The sequence below is a fragment of the Betta splendens genome, chromosome 6 (assembly GCF_900634795.4).
Source record: "Betta splendens chromosome 6, fBetSpl5.4, whole genome shotgun sequence".
Taxonomy (NCBI): domain Eukaryota; kingdom Metazoa; phylum Chordata; class Actinopteri; order Anabantiformes; family Osphronemidae; genus Betta; species Betta splendens.
Window position 1 is genome coordinate 7235014 of NC_040886.2, and position 15577 is coordinate 7250590.

Genomic DNA, 15577 nt, shown 5'->3' on the forward strand with positions numbered 1-15577 from the left:
TTTTGATTCGACACAGGAGTGACGAGTTCCGCCCTCGTACTTGCAGGCACATTGGAACGCATGGGTCAGGACGCCTGTTGTCAGATGTTTGGGAGAAGTCAACGGTAGCAAAAAAAGGTCCTTCAGCAAAAAATGCTTTGTGCCAAAACATGAGGTGTTGGACAGTTTAAGGGCTTGCGACAGCGAACCGCTGCTGTTGTGTCTCCTCTCAAAAAAACACTTTTCTGGACAAGCTGCTTTGTTCGGCGCTGAAGCACAATCAGTTTATCAGCTCTGTCCTGTAGTTACAGCATGTGATCTAAACAACAGCGCCTGTAGCTGCCCACAAGGGCTTTGTCCTCTGTTGATGTCAAAACTATTCATAAGCTTCAAATTAGACATTACACGAAGATCATTTTGATGATTCTTTCCTTTTTTGCTTTTAGATCAACACATTTTAAAACATAATTACAAGGCATATTTAAAACAGTCTATGATTTTGTAATCATAATATTCTTGACAAGTTAACATCCTGTGATTGGCTATAATTAGAAATAAGGCTCAGTGCATCATTTTACTCCTACATGTATAGTCCTATAGCAGTACAGTTGATCGTTACAATTGAAGTTCTATAAAAGGCTTATTGTAAATAATAGAAAAGTAAAAATCCAATTGCCGAGTCTTGGCGTGGGAGTTTGAGGGTCTTCGCTGGCTTTGAAGACTTTGACTTGTCAGTTCATCTAAGCCTGCACTCTGACACATGAGAGGTCATGAGTTCAGAAATGTATACCAGAGCCCAGCCCCTGACTCCTTTTGTAGGTGTGGAGCAGAATCTTAAAATCGATAAGTTTAAGACGTGGGTTATCTGGTCTCTCCCTCATGCCTGTTGCGAGAGGAGCTGCTGAATTCTGAAGTTTTCGGACTAATGCCTGAGCGCGTAGCCTTGCTGCAGCCATAGGAAGATGGATATAAATACATATATGACCTTTTCCAGGCGTGAAGTGCCTCACAGCTGAATAAATCGCGCCTTTTATTTTCTGTGCGTCATATTTAATGAGCGTGCGGATGAGATTTGATCTACTAATAACAATATTTCCACGGTGAACTGAGAGAGACTCGTTCTCCGAAGCATCTGTTTCGCTTTGGTGCTCAAAAAGTTCTCACATGGCTACTATTACTGTAGGAGCAAGACAAGTTGTCAGAGACCACCTGGCTTTACACATTGTGTATTTATATTTTATTTATATTTCAAAACCATGTGGGAACAAACCGAGAATCAATAAACCCTAAAATCTGAAACCCAGCAAGTGTTATTATGGAATAAAGAATCAAGATCTGCCTGTGTTTGTAACTGACTACATTATTGTGGATCCTTTTTTTCCATTTTTATGACCAGCGCTGCTTTTTAATGAAGTGAAAAGAATCACACTAATAAAGTATGAGCACCAGCAGCTTTTAGCAACTCTGGCGAGAAAAGAATTAGTCACTTATCACAATAGGTATCAAAAAATGAAGAGTTAATTACATTTCAGTTAATCAGATAAACGTTCCACCTGTAAATATGAGACGCCGGCGACGAGCAGAACCTGCCGGGGTAAATGTTGGAGTGGGAAAGGAAACCGGTCGCACTGAACCGCGTTCATGTTTAATATATACGTAAAGCACAAGTATCACACGCGTGTCAGGAAAGAAGCATCCTTTGAGTCATGACCGTTAAAATAATTGCTGCTGTGTGCTTTGGTCCGGTCCCGGCCCTCTGTGAGACCACATCGCTGTTTATGAGTCTTTCTGTCAGAGACAAGCTTATAAAATGCTCGGGCAATTCAATACGCTGTCCCTGCCTCCATAACTGACTCAACACTCCCTCCAGGCCATGTGGCTAGTATTGGGACATCATTTATTCTGACACTTGAGAGTGAAACTTATAAAGCAGTCTTCAATATTTGATAATGAATTCAAAGATGATAAAGTGCGGCCTTGGCGTCAATCATGGAAATGCGCGTGTTGCTTGCACGCTATCTCGGAGCAGGTGGCGTCTATTTAAAGTAGCTTCCCCAGCCCCGCGCTGCCTGATGAGGTATTTATATTCAAGGCTCAAACCTTTCACCTCAGCAAGAATCACACTCTGTAACGGCGATTAAAAGAGCATTCCTTTACTACATAAGAGTGGGCCGTGTATAAACTCTGGTGTGCTCTCACAGACTGAGCAAGAAATGCCAATTTCTAGCAGCGCTGCATATAGAAGTCATCAGACTGCAGTCGTTGGGTCTAATGAAGAATGCATTATGCAGCTGTTTAACAGGGAGGACGCGCGGCCGTAAATACGCACTCGCCCTGTGAACGCTTGGTGCACTAAGCAAGCCCAGTAGCTGGTTGCTAAATTAAAGGAGGAGGCGGGGGTCCCTCTCTGCCTCAAAGTGCATTAAAAGTTAAAACCATCATCCATTATTAAGTTTTACATAAGCCATCACGGGCCGAGCCGAATGTGAGCTCGCCGCGCGTTATTGACAGAGCCAGATGAGCTGATGTCCGACCAAGCCTCATTAGTCCGCCGTCAAACCTGGCGTCTTGTTTTCGAAGAATGGGGGGAGGGGGGGCAGCCTCCCATATGGGCTCGCTGACGCCGGGCGATCATGTAAAGTGCCTGTTCTTTTCGTTCCTTGAGAGATTTATAAATAAATAATTTGCCCAACTCCTCCTCATCTCTCACCTGTCTCATTTCCGTCTGCTCGTTCGTCTTCTTTTCTGCCAAATCTCGTTTCATCTCCTCCCAGGGCTCATTTTTTCTCATTAGCTTCAGACCGGGGCTGCGGCTAAAGGGTTAAAGGGGTTCTGATCAAGTTATGTTGTAGTTGTTTACTTTAGATTCATTCATAATGCACAGTCTGGTCCGGGCTAACAACATAATACCCTGTTTACAGTAACGGTTAGAGGGCAAAGAAGTAGCAGCATTATGGATTGATGAATGACTGCGATGTTTGTTCTCCACCCAGAGTGATATTGATCTCGCTGGAACATAGCTATACACACTGAACCCCAGGCAGCACAGGATGCAGGTATAAGGGCCGAGCGGTGTGTGCAGGTGTGATTGTGCACACTGTGATGTGATGGGGGGGCTGTACTTTAGTCCTACGGCGACGCCCATCGAACTGTTCGCCTGCAGAGGTGTGTTTAACGCCGGCTCAGGTGATGCTGAGGGGGGAGGCGAGCGGGTAGTTTAGGGGGGAGGGAGGGAGGTAGGGAGGGTTGGGGGGCGTCCCGGCATCTGCTCGACGCGGGGCTTCATCGAGATTCTGGTGTTTTCTGCAAAGGCTCTCGGGCGCAGCGGTGGAGGAGAGGGGTCAGCTGATCAATACCCCCCCCCCCCCCCACACACACACACACACACACACACACACACACACACACCGCCCCGTACCGAGGAGGTTCGGCTGAGGAGCCGTCCCTCCTCTTCTGCGTGATGCGAGAGACAGAAAAGTCAAACAGCTGCTGCGCTGAAGGCGTCGCAGGCAGCGAATTGAGAGATAATGGTTTTTAATTGAGATCACGTTTTTTCCAAGGCTGATTTGCTCACAGGGAGTTGTTTTTCCCGTCTTTGTTTCTGAGTACCTGCCTCTCAGTGCGACCCCAAAGAGCCATTGCTGTATTATTCTCCTTTGAAGCAATTACTTTAAAACTCCCGACTAATGTGATTACCCCGCTTTTCTCTGAAGATTTCCAATTAAACTGACGCTTGGAACATAACATGTAAACTATTCTTGTTGAAATGGATCCCATCTAAGAGTGAGGAAAGGAATCTAAAAACGGGGGCCAGACAGAGGCCAGAGACAGAGACGGCGAAATGCGAACAGCCGCTGGCTTAATGAGTGAGGACGACCAGAGAAAATACACAGGAAGTTCCAACGAAGGGAGACGAAAAGAAAGAATTACGAAGATAAAACGGAAGCGAGTCAGAGTGTGAACTAGTAAAAACAGATAGTGAGGAGAAGGAGGAATAGGGATGGCAGCTGGAAAAAATATATTGGTTGAGATTAATGGACTTTAAAGGTCAGTCCTGCGTGTTGTATAATTCAACACACAATAGCTGTGATTGATGTGTGTGCTTTGGGACCTTTCCTGCTCCGCTCCCGGTGCATTCCTCTCCGCGTTCTTCCGAGCCGCCGAGGCTTTGACTTTAAGCTGGGAGGAGCACAAATTCCGTTAATAGGTTTCCGAGGAGCTGCGGTCTTTGATAAGACGGGAAACACAGGTAACATCAAAGGCGCCGGGTGGAAAGGTGGTTCCTCGGCTTCCGCGGATGTTCCCGCGGCGTTTCCCGGGCGCGCGGCCGCTGCGGCTGCTGCAACGGGCCGAATCGGCGCGAGGGGGAACCCGTTTAGAGGCCGTTATGAGTATTTTCCAAGGATGCCGGGCCTTGTTTCGCATCTGATGGAGAAAACGTGCAGTCAATCGTCGTTTGCATCATCGCCTTGTGCTCATGTTTCATTTACACACACACACACACACACACACACACACACACACACACACACACACACACACACAAAATGTGTTTTTCTGCACAGAGCCTTATTTTAATTATGTGAAAGCGTCTCCATCTCCGCTCTCTGCACCCCCCCCCCCCCCCCCCCAGTGCTGATGCTGGGCCTGTTCCTCTACTCGTGCTGGAGGAGGCACAAGGGGCTGAAGGAGGGCGTGTACCACGTGTCCGTGCACCACGGCGAGTGGGAGGACATCCGCGAGAACGTGCTCAACTACGACGAGGAGGGCGGCGGCGAGCAGGACCAGGTAAACGCCGACTCTCGCGGTCACGCGTATGAAATGCCGGCTGCAAACCGTAACATTTGACAGGCGACAGTGTTTGCCGGTGCCTTGAAATGAAAACCAAATATCAGTTCCACGGGGACCGGCCAGCGCGAGTCAATTAGCTGGAATTAAGCAAGTAGACACCGGTAGCTGTTGACGTCTGTTTTATTAGTGCTGGAAATAGCAGATCGCGCTGCAATCAGATAATTAATTACTTGGCTAATCAATAGTGCTGTTGGTGCCACATCTCCTCCTACGCGCTGCATCTTCGCCTCAGTCTGGAGTAACAGGTTCATTTGCTGGCAGAGGCATTAGCTGAGCTACGCTGCTCCCAGCACAGATTGGTGTCATGTGGCAATGTTGTTTTTCATTATCTCCTAAATTCCTTAAAAGATTACACAGGAAAGTAAAAGCACCGCTTCTCATCTGCCCTTTTCATTTCCTGCGTGTCTCTGTGCTGGTTTCCCCCTCAGAACGCCTTTAATATGGTGGAGCTGCAGCGGTCCCTCCAGCCCAGTCCGGCCCAGTCTTTGCGCTACAGCTACCCGCAGAGCATCATCTCCTACCCGCACACCAAGCTCCCCCAGGAGAACAACAAGAAGCCGGCGTGTGATGAGAACGGCAGCGCGGCCATCGCCCTGCGTCTGGCCACCCCCCCCTCGGAGGCGGAGACGCTGCCGTCCCCCCTCGCCTTCCGCCGCTCCCAGAAGTCCCTGTCCTTCTCCAGCCAGGACCTGGCCCGCTACCTGTGCGAGGTCATCCGGGACATGGAGCACCCGGGGGAGCCGGGCGCCATGACGACGCCGCGGCGCCCCCCCGCCAGGGAGGGCGGCCTGGCGGCGGTGCACTCCCTCAGCTCCCTCAGCGCGGCCCCGGGCGCCGAGGTGCGGCTCCACTGGGCCCGGGGCGCGCGCGCGGACAGGTTCAGGGGCCTCCGGGCCGCGGTGAGCGACCTGAGAGGAGACTCCAAGAAGCCGGAGGAGCGGCGGGACAAAGCGTCGGAGAGCAGAGGGCAGCTGAACTGCGAGAAGAGCGGGTGAGGCGTCGCAGGGAGGCAGAGCTGGGGGACGCGGGGGGAGCGGCGCTAATCAAAAGGCGGAGGAGAAATTCCAATGGGAGATAATTAAATGTGAACTACTCCGAGTCTGGGAGGTTCCCAGGCTCTATGTGAAGTCTGCTCTACATGTACTGTATTGATGAAACTTTGAACATTCATGTTCTTTGATATAAAAGATGTTTACCAATGAATGATCAGATGTGATGTATTGTTTACTTGACATTGCACTGTACAGTATTTGCTCCACAGGAAGCTGCTTTTTGGAGGCGCTCTGTGTCTAAACTACTCGTGTCATGAACCTCATAACAGTAACGTCTGCCTGCGAGACGGCAAACGAGTTTCCTGTGCGAGAAGTGGATTTTCTTTCCTGTTAATGACTCATGAAATCATTTATGTGACAAAATGATTTAGTTTCATTTGTATTATCTATTTCCTTTTAAATAAATTAATATCTTTGATAATACGCGGAGCTTGATCTTGTTCAAACGCCCGTCCACTTTTGAAGTTCAAGCCAACTTTCATCATCAAACGTCGGCGCGGCTGCTTTTCTTTCCTGGTCAGCGGCCGCAGAGTGAAGACGTCTCTCTCGTCACCCACTCGTGAGCGATCCCGTCCGCGCGGCTCCAGCTCGTACGCCGGGCCTTTATTCCTGGCCGCGATCGGGACGCATCGTGACCACGAAACAAACTGGAACATCTGTACTTGTTTGACTCTGCGAGACCATTACCGGCAACACAGCTCTGATGAAAAGAACAAAGTCAATTCCAGGATTAATCATTCATGCCCAGAGCCTGTAGCCCTCTGACCCGAGCTTCTGGGAGTCTCCGGTACGAACCGAGACGGGCGGGAGCCCCAGCAGGCCGCCGACACTGCGCTTAATTGGACAGTATTACTGGAGTTAAACAGCTGTGACACTGGAGTGGGCCGCTGGGGAGTTGCTGCATGAAGCTGATGGTCTTGATGTTTTTATCTGGCCCATCTTCCACCACTGCATAAAAAGCTAAACGGATGGTTTTTACTCCCTTTAGGTTTTTAAGAGCTTCACATTTATCTGTTTTCTATTCATGAGTCTTGATGTAGTGCACATGAAACCTTTCCAAGGATCATCACCGCATTAACGCTCCGTCTCCTGTCTGTGCTGGTTATTATCGGTGCTAAATTATACCTTATTCCACCCGAGTCCTCTTCGGCGAGTCACTTTTACGTGAATGCACACTGTCACCTATTGGCCACGTGGCTGCACTGCACCCGACGCGAGCAAGGGCTCATTATTTCACTTTATCTGTGCAGGACAAGTGGGATTTGAAATAGTGGGATCTAAGGAGCCTTGAACAAGTTCACGGTTATCTCCGGCAGAAGGAATTAACATTTATCCCAGACATTATTACATTTATTGAAAGCAGAGCGAGTACTGTATGCATGATAAGTGCATCTTTAAAATGCACATTTGTTTACTGCTCTGTTTTTCCACCGGTTTACAGTGTAAACAGTCACATCAATTTAAAGTCCATCTAAATTCTAATTAAAAACCCAAATAAAAATTGTAAATGAGCATCCAGTGCTGCATGCAAATTGATTTCCATGTGGCTTCCTGAAACGCTGTGCAGCCACAGCGAGCTTACCTGTGCAGTGTGGATGAGACCCTGTCTCGCGAGCTGTTCTCGCTGACGTCATCATCCGCAGAATCACCATAAATCGGTGGAAAATCATTCGTCAGGAATGCTGTCAGTGTTTACAAGGATTTGTTTCAGTGGCTGCATTCGTCCACGCAGCCTCTAGAGGTCGCTGTGAGCCTGCGGGCTGCAGCTGAAAGCGTCCAGCTCTTTTACTACAGCTGTAAAAGTAGCCCAATGCGAATAATGTCATTTCTCAATACAACGTTACAAGGCTTTTAATGCTGATGCACTGATCCATACTGGAGCTGGAAGTAGCTTTACGCACTGTTTATTAGCTCAAACCGGCGATCCACACGCTGCAGGTCAGGAACAGGAAATCCTGCGTCATTTTACTGCTTCGACTGCTGGAAATGAAACCACCTATAAAGTTTATTGAGGGAAATTCATAAAAGCACATGACACCGGCGCCAATTAAGGCACTGCTGTTTTCTAAAGGTCACAGACCAGAAGCGTCCACATGTTCAACACTGCGCCTCAGCAAAAGTACGAGTTCCAGTTGGAGGCCTATGACTTTGAGGAATATTTAGTATCACTTTTATACTTTTAATACAAGTTACTGAGCACGTCTTCTTTTAAACACTGTCTGGAAGTGTTTAGGAGCTGAGGCGGCCGATGGCTGAAGATTTAAAAGCTCATTTTCTGCTTCATATAGATTTTCAATTACTCACCGATTCGCGCCTCCTTTATCGCCTGCTTTTCAGAATCCGACCAAATGTTTACCAAAGGTCACAGCTCTGGGCTGCAGAGCAGGTGAGTACCTGGCTCTGGATACAGGCGGGTTGTTTTCCACCAGCGTTCTGCTGATATAAACCCCAGTAACCTGCAGCTATAGCCCATTGGAGCTGTCACGGGGCCTTGAGGTGATTAGACATGTTGAAGTCTTGTATTTTTTTGCCACCCACCTGCAGCTAACCAAACAATTGGACTCATCAGATTGTATAAGTCTCACACAAGTTCCCAGAAAACCTGAAAGCCCTAAATTAAACAAATTCATCACATCAAGTCCGCGATCTGTCTGTGCGGCAGATGACAACATTTAACATGACAGAATCAATAAAATGAGGCAATATTTGCGCAGGAACCGTGAGGGCGGATGATGCACCGAGCACGGCGGCGGCGGTGTCCTGCACCACAGGACACGTCTCTGATGAGATCTCAGTACACAAGGTGGGGGCGGAGAAGACGAAGGTGGTGGCTCGCTGGAGTCCGGAGGCGGAGCGAGTGTTTGATGTGACAGCTGCAGATCGCAGGAATGAGGGGTGACACAGAGCTCCAGCTTCCGCGGCCGCGGCCGGTCGTCCAGTCAGGCTGTCACTCAGTCAGTCAGTCACGCGCCCAGATTCCTGCTCTGTTTACTCTTGTGTTATTAACGCGTGTGTGTGTGTGTGTGTGTGTGTGTGTGTGTGTGTGTGTGTGTGTGTGTGTGTGTGTGTGTGTGTGTGTGTGCGTGTCCGTGTTTATCCTCAGGCAATAGATCTGGGAGGAGTGACAGTGCGGCGTGGCCCTCTGTCAGTCGCCCAGTAAAGTGGCATGCATGTCAGCCCTCCTGACAGACGCGCTCCTCCCGCCGGCCGACGACGGGCGCCCGCAAATGTGGGACATGTCTCGTGACAGAGCGACACAGCGTGCGCGACAACTCGCCGCGCCGACAGGACACGAGCAGTCGAGTTTGATGCGGGGGCGGGGGTGGTGGGGGGTCAGCGCCGAGGGCCCGAGCTCTCGGGGGCTTGAGTGAAGGCTGCAGTGATCCTTGCACAGCTGGAGACACGGGAAGTGTCCCGCGCCTCACTTACAGTCCGGGATCCGAGAGGAACCTGTTTATGTCAGCGATGTGCTGACGGGGTCCTTAAATGCACCACATGCGGCGTGTTAGCGTCAACGCATCCTCTACCGTCCTCCTGCGAATGACTCCAGCATTATTCAACTAATTATTTCATAGCACAGTTATTCACATAAGGTGTTTGTTGGTTCAGGGCTGCGAGGAAGTTCTCAATTCTTCCCCAAAAACAGAGGAGAAATGATGAAACATGCTTTTCTGGAAATTAAAGACAGAAAAATGGAAATTACACACAGCAGGGTAGAGTCGCAATAGCAGCAACAAAGAGGACACACACCAGGACAGAAGGCTTTATTCAGTTCAACTAGTTGATAGAACAGAAGAGACTTTTTCTTTTAAGGGAACAAACTAATTATTATAAAGTTGCTGGAAAGTCTTGCAAAGGATGCAGAACACACAGATTCTCCAACATTTGGCTCATGGCAGAGGTCACTGTTAGTTCTAAGGAGACACTGTGGCTTTCACCTTCATCAGTTCAGGTGAGCCGCTCAGATCACATATGGAAATCATTGCTTCCCTTCAGTCTGAATGAAACAGGGAGGAGACACATTCACTCTCATGGGACGTTTATTGTCGTTTTTTTTATTTTTTTTTATTAAAAGTGTTTTTTTCTCCAAACAAACCTTTTTACAGTTCATAATTTCTTCAAATTCAAATTCAGGCTTTCTTGATACTTATTTTATCAAGTATCATTCATTAGAATTTCAATATTGTTTTATTTTTTTAGTATTATTATGAAACTGTACTATTTTATTTTACTGAATTTGAGAGGCTTATAGTGCTATGAAGAGGGTTTACATACATGAATATATCTATCTATACGTATAGAGTCCTTCCCTTCTAATGCATTTTCATGCATTATATGCATTGTAACAATACAAAAACGTTGATCTTTCTTATTATCCATCACAGTATTAGGAATTTATTTGACGCGTCACCTTCTGAACGTGAGCTTTGCGTCACAGCCGCAGTTCCGCTCCTCCGCCCACAGATGGCGCTCCTCGCCGCACCTGAGCTCACAGCGTCACCCCCGGGTTTCTTCCCGGCCGGTCGCCTCCTCCGTGCTCCGCCTGTGGGGTCCTCCTCGAGGATGCGCCACCTCCTCCCAGAAATGCGCTGGCCACACTTTATCATTGACTGTATTGGGAGCATTTAATGGCACAGTCGTGATGGATTCTGCGAGGAGTTGACTTATTGATCACTGTCCTGGGCTGTGAATACTCAAATAGTTACCAGTCACCTCCAGAAATCACCTTCCCACACAGTTCAAAAGTTGTAAATGGCTTCTGTTCGGCGCCACAGGTGACTTTGAGACAATAATTGATTAAATATTTGGGGGGGGGGGGGTTATATAAGAGCAACTGAAGCTGGGAGGTGTTCTTGTGCTAAACGTGGCCGTTCAAGGCTGTCAAGGACTTTATCCATCCATCACTGAGGAAGAGGAGGGCTGAGCAGTAGAGAGGAGGAAGAGGGAAGAAACAGAGGGCACCTGACAGATGGGCTTAGTGAGTGAATCATTGACAAGGGCCCGCTAACGGATGAGGGCTCCATCAATAGCTCCGGCCTGCGTGATGAATCACTGCAGACAAACAATGCTGAGTAAGCGAACGTGTTTTTAACAAAGCCAGGTGAAAATATTACAGCTTCATAACACAAACTCTATTTGTGTTTATGTTTTATATGTGTGTATGTGGGTAGAATGTTAAATATAAGCCAATATTAATTCTTTTATTTAATTAATTTACTGTGTTTATTTCGATATTTCCTACAATTGACTTGAAATGAAATTAACTACAGTTTCCTTTACTACATCCTCCTCCTCACCATCAACAGCACTATCTTATTCTGTAATCTTATTTCCTTAATTCTTTGCTGTGTTTCTTCAAAGACAAAAACGTATTTACCGTATGTTTGAAAATATACTGGAAAACCGTATAACTGACAGACGCTGGTTCTTCTCCTGAATTATTTGCTCAAATGTTTTGTGTAGCATCGCAATTCGCAAACAACCGTGACCCCACGCATCAAAAATGAGTGAGCTGAGAAAATGTCTCCCGAACACAAAGGCCGGCGACTGACGCCGGCTGCGAATGAAAATCCCAACTTTTCGTTTCATCTTCCCGCAGCGAGTCTGCGAGCCGCTAACAAACAGCGCCCGCTCCGTAATCATCCGCTCCCCTCTTTGTGTCGCCTCCTCCCCATTACTGCAGACGGAGCTCCACCAGGTGCTGCTGGAAACAATGGCCGGCCCATACAGGGATCAATGCCAGGCCACTGATGGGCTCTCATTCCTTCACCAGCCGACGTGATAAATGACACGGCCCATATGTTTCAGCAGCCCAGACTCCAGCCGCCAGCCTCCTTTGTCTCAACATCTAAAGGGAGTTACGCTGTGAAAAATGTAACACACACACACACACACACACACACACACACACACACACACACACACACACACACACACACACACACACACACACACACACACACACACACACACACACACACTGCTTTCTACTTTTGTCCAAAGCCAAGTTTTGTATTAACCGTAATATGTGTCTTTGAGCATGAGTTGACGACTAATCCCGACTAATTGTGTTCTAATAATAAAACGGAGCTTCTGGAGTCCGTGGCTCTTTGTGCCTCTACCCCCCCCCCCCCACCCCACCCCCCTCCCCTCCGCTCCTTTCCTCTCTCCTCCTTGGCAGCAGTAAATCCTGATGTCTATACAGGTAGCAGTGCTCTGGCCCCTGCCTGCCGCGTCCCAGGTGTCTTGTCAGCTGTCAGAGACGTCCGACGGCAGACAGGGATGGCATGACCAGCGGGCCGGGCCGTGTTGGACGGGTCAGCCGTCAGCACCGTGGACAGACAGGCATGTGGCAGTGATCTCCCTGTGACAGGCTGTCAGTGCCGCCGGAGAGCCACCAACCAGCACTCGCCCCCTGTCATCCCACCTGACTACAAACCGAGGGGGAGCTCTGTATTCTCAACTTGGCATCTGGACTCCCCCGCCACGACCCCCCCCCCTCGCTGCCGTACAGTACAACCATTGTGGCTTCCACATTCAGTGGGCTTCTTTATCTGTGAAATGCACCGGTGCGCTTCCTGGCTCAGGAATAGCGTTGCTCAATGAGATCCTCTAATTAAATATTTACCGAAGGCCGAGTGATTTTACCTGCACTTTTCACATTGATAATGCACGCCGTACCTGCTGAGGGGACGTACAGTGAGGAGGTGCTGTCGCATGACGCTGACCGCTTCATAACTGGAGCCTCATCTGCAGCGTGGGATGGTTTCCAGCGAGGACGCTGGACGCTGGACGCCGGAGCGTGCGTGTTCACCCCAAAGCGCCGTCCGCCCCCCTCGACTCTGCACTCCTGTCTGACAGGTGACATTTGGAGGAGTTCAGGAGATGTATGTGCCATTTGTATCCATGGCGGGGTCAGAGCCTCTTACATGACCTGCAGGACGGAGAGCTAGAAAAAAGATACTAATCTCGCCCGGGGATCGATACGACGCGGGGGAGCCTCTGATAATTGACCGCTGTCAATCAATCAGCGCTGGGTTTGTGCAGCCAATAAACGTCTGTTCGAGTGCCCTGTAGGTCGAGAAGAGGGGGAAGTTAAAAAACCGGGAGCCGGGAAATGGTTGGCTCAGTGTTTGTGTCGGCAGAACCTGCAGTACAGTTGAAAGTGATCACATATTTATCATAAAAGTAAAAGTGGAAAAAGATGTAAGCAAGCTGTGCGAAAAATCATGGTATTGTGCAGTGTAATTATTTTAATTGGTGTCGTTTTTCACATTGCTATGGTATATTTTCTATTTCCTGCATGACACATTTGTGCCTTTAAATCACAATGTGAAACTTTCAGCTTCTATGCATCTATGAAACGTCACCTCACTACTGTACGTGTTGCCTTGGAACGTTCCTAGAACAGTTAAAAACAACAATTCTTAACACGCCGTCCGCAACGTGCTCTGGGAATTTGCTGTAGCTTTGTGTCAGGATGCTTCTTGATTGTTGGATTCGGTGTAAGACAAATTTTCAACTCAACGAAGCCGCGGAGGACGTGGGGGGTTGGTTGGCTAATTATCTGAGGAAAGATGCTGCATATACAGTCTGCAATCATGGAAGCATTAGTTATATAAACACAAGTCTTTCCACACACACACACACACACACACACACACACACACACACACACACACACACACACACGCACACACACGGGTAATCGAACACCACTCTGTTCGAGCTAGCATGGCCGTTAATGGCTGCTGTGTAGCTGGCTCTGTCTGGGCTACACATGTGTACGTACACACACACACACACACATACACACACACACACACACACACACACACACACTCGCATGTGATGTTCAGAGAGGAGGTGACATCAGAATATGCAAAAAAGACTTTGCCGCAGGCCAGAGATTTTTAATGATGAATCCATTCATTATAGAATAAGGTCATTATGCTTTTGTTGTCATGAAATGTACACATTCATCATCGGTCCACCCAGGACCGAGCCCATTGTCCCTCTTCTCCGGACGACCTTGGATGGAAAATTTATAAAATGAAAAAAAATAAATAAATAAATAAATAACACACACAAACACAAACAGAGGCTGGCACAAACACACACGCTAGTGCACACATCAGCGTCCCCAAGGACGGCAAACATACACACGCTGGGAGATTTTCCTCAACCACCTTGGTTTCATTCCACCGTTTAGAACAGACGATGCAGCAAAGTGATGCTTTCCTTCCTCCGTGTGCGTCGTTCAGCTGCTTCGCATCCCATCCAGAGACTAAACCAGATATATGAGCCTGTAATGAAACATTTTATGCTAATTGTATTTGTTTATGAGCAAATTAATGGCAGCCGTGCAAAACGGATGATGATGTGAGCACATACACAACATGATAGGATTCCTGAGGAATTCATTAGCTGTTTGCAGGTAATTAGAGGAAATAATTAAGGTGATTAGAGTTCGTCACTTGCACACACAGACACACGCAAACACACACTGATGCCTTGGTACAGTATACATCAAAAAGATCTCCCCCGCCGCCCTCCCTGCTTTCCTGCAACTCTTTGCGGAAAGTGCTGACGGTGCCGCCTAGAATAACCCAGTCACAGAACACAGAGAGATTTTGATCCCTCTTTCTCCCCTCATCTTCGTCTCCTTCGTCCTCAAAGGTCTCCTGTTTGCAGGGTCCCCCACAGCAGACCTGGCAACAATCTGACACATGCCACACCAAGCACACAATCGAATCCAGAGCTGCAGCGGTGATAAATCAACAAGCTGGGGCTCTTCAACATAGTCAGCACCGCATCACAGACAACAGCATGATGATGCACCAGCACGTATAAAGAGACAGAAATGCAGCACTCGGGCCTCAAACATCTTTTTCTGAAAATCAAGCCTCCGTGCGTGTAACAGGGAGCTGCAACATGAGGCTGGAACCCGCTGATTGTCTGAGTGTAATAAGCGAGCGGCCTCTTTCTCCGGTGTAATTGGTCTGCAGTGGATCTGCAGCCGAAGCTCGTTAGTGTCACAGCAGAAATAATCACGCAGTAAAAACCCCTCCTGTGACTGATCGCCGCGTAGCGTGCACACGCGCACGTATGGATGCATGAGTGATTCACGCCCACGCACACATCACGGCTCTTAATATGAGGAGCTCTACTGTTAAAATGCACATTTGTGCAATAATGTGGGATCTACAGAGGGACCATAATAGGGTGTCATGCGGACGGGAGGCAGTTTTGATCTATTTAGTCAAGCGTTTGTTGCTATTTTGTCTTAGCAAAGAGTTTAAAATGTCTACCAGCCTAATTCTACATGTCTTTTACTTCTGAAATGGAAAAGCTTCCTGATAATACACTGGACATCTGCGTCTCTAAAAACAAGCCAGTCAAATATCCTTTGTTGTTCATATGAGATTATGTTGATGTACAGTATGACATGACGCCATGTTTTTCGACAAAACTAAGATTTATGTCTCCTACTCGTCTCCTGTTGTGTCTTTTTCCCCCTTTCTCTCATATTGTTACTCTCAGTGGGAAAAGCGTTGTTGGGACAGTGTTGTTTATGAATATCATTTATATCTGTGAAAAATCTGATATACATGCTAGTCACCGTCTGATTGATTTTTGAAAAATCCATTCCAATAAGCTGAGGTACATTTTTTTTATTTGTTTCATTCCGAATG

The 15577-nt window shown here is 47.9% G+C and overlaps 1 protein-coding gene across 3 annotated transcripts in view; it reads left to right on the forward strand.

The window, feature by feature from the left end:
• LOC114857563 (neural-cadherin-like) overlaps positions 1 to 6305 on the forward strand; it is a 71418-nt gene extending 65113 nt beyond the window's left edge. For 2 of the 3 annotated variants that reach the window (XM_029154145.3, XM_029154143.2), the window contains exons 32-33: positions 4613 to 4767; positions 5259 to 6305. In XM_029154145.3, coding sequence (XP_029009978.1) covers positions 4613 to 4767; positions 5259 to 5825 — 722 coding nt within the window. In that variant the 3' untranslated portion in view covers positions 5826 to 6305. The remainder of the gene's footprint in view (positions 1 to 4612; positions 4768 to 5258) is intronic. The other variant, XM_055509605.1, reaches the window with a different exon arrangement.
• Positions 6306 to 15577: the final 9272 nt, after the last annotated feature.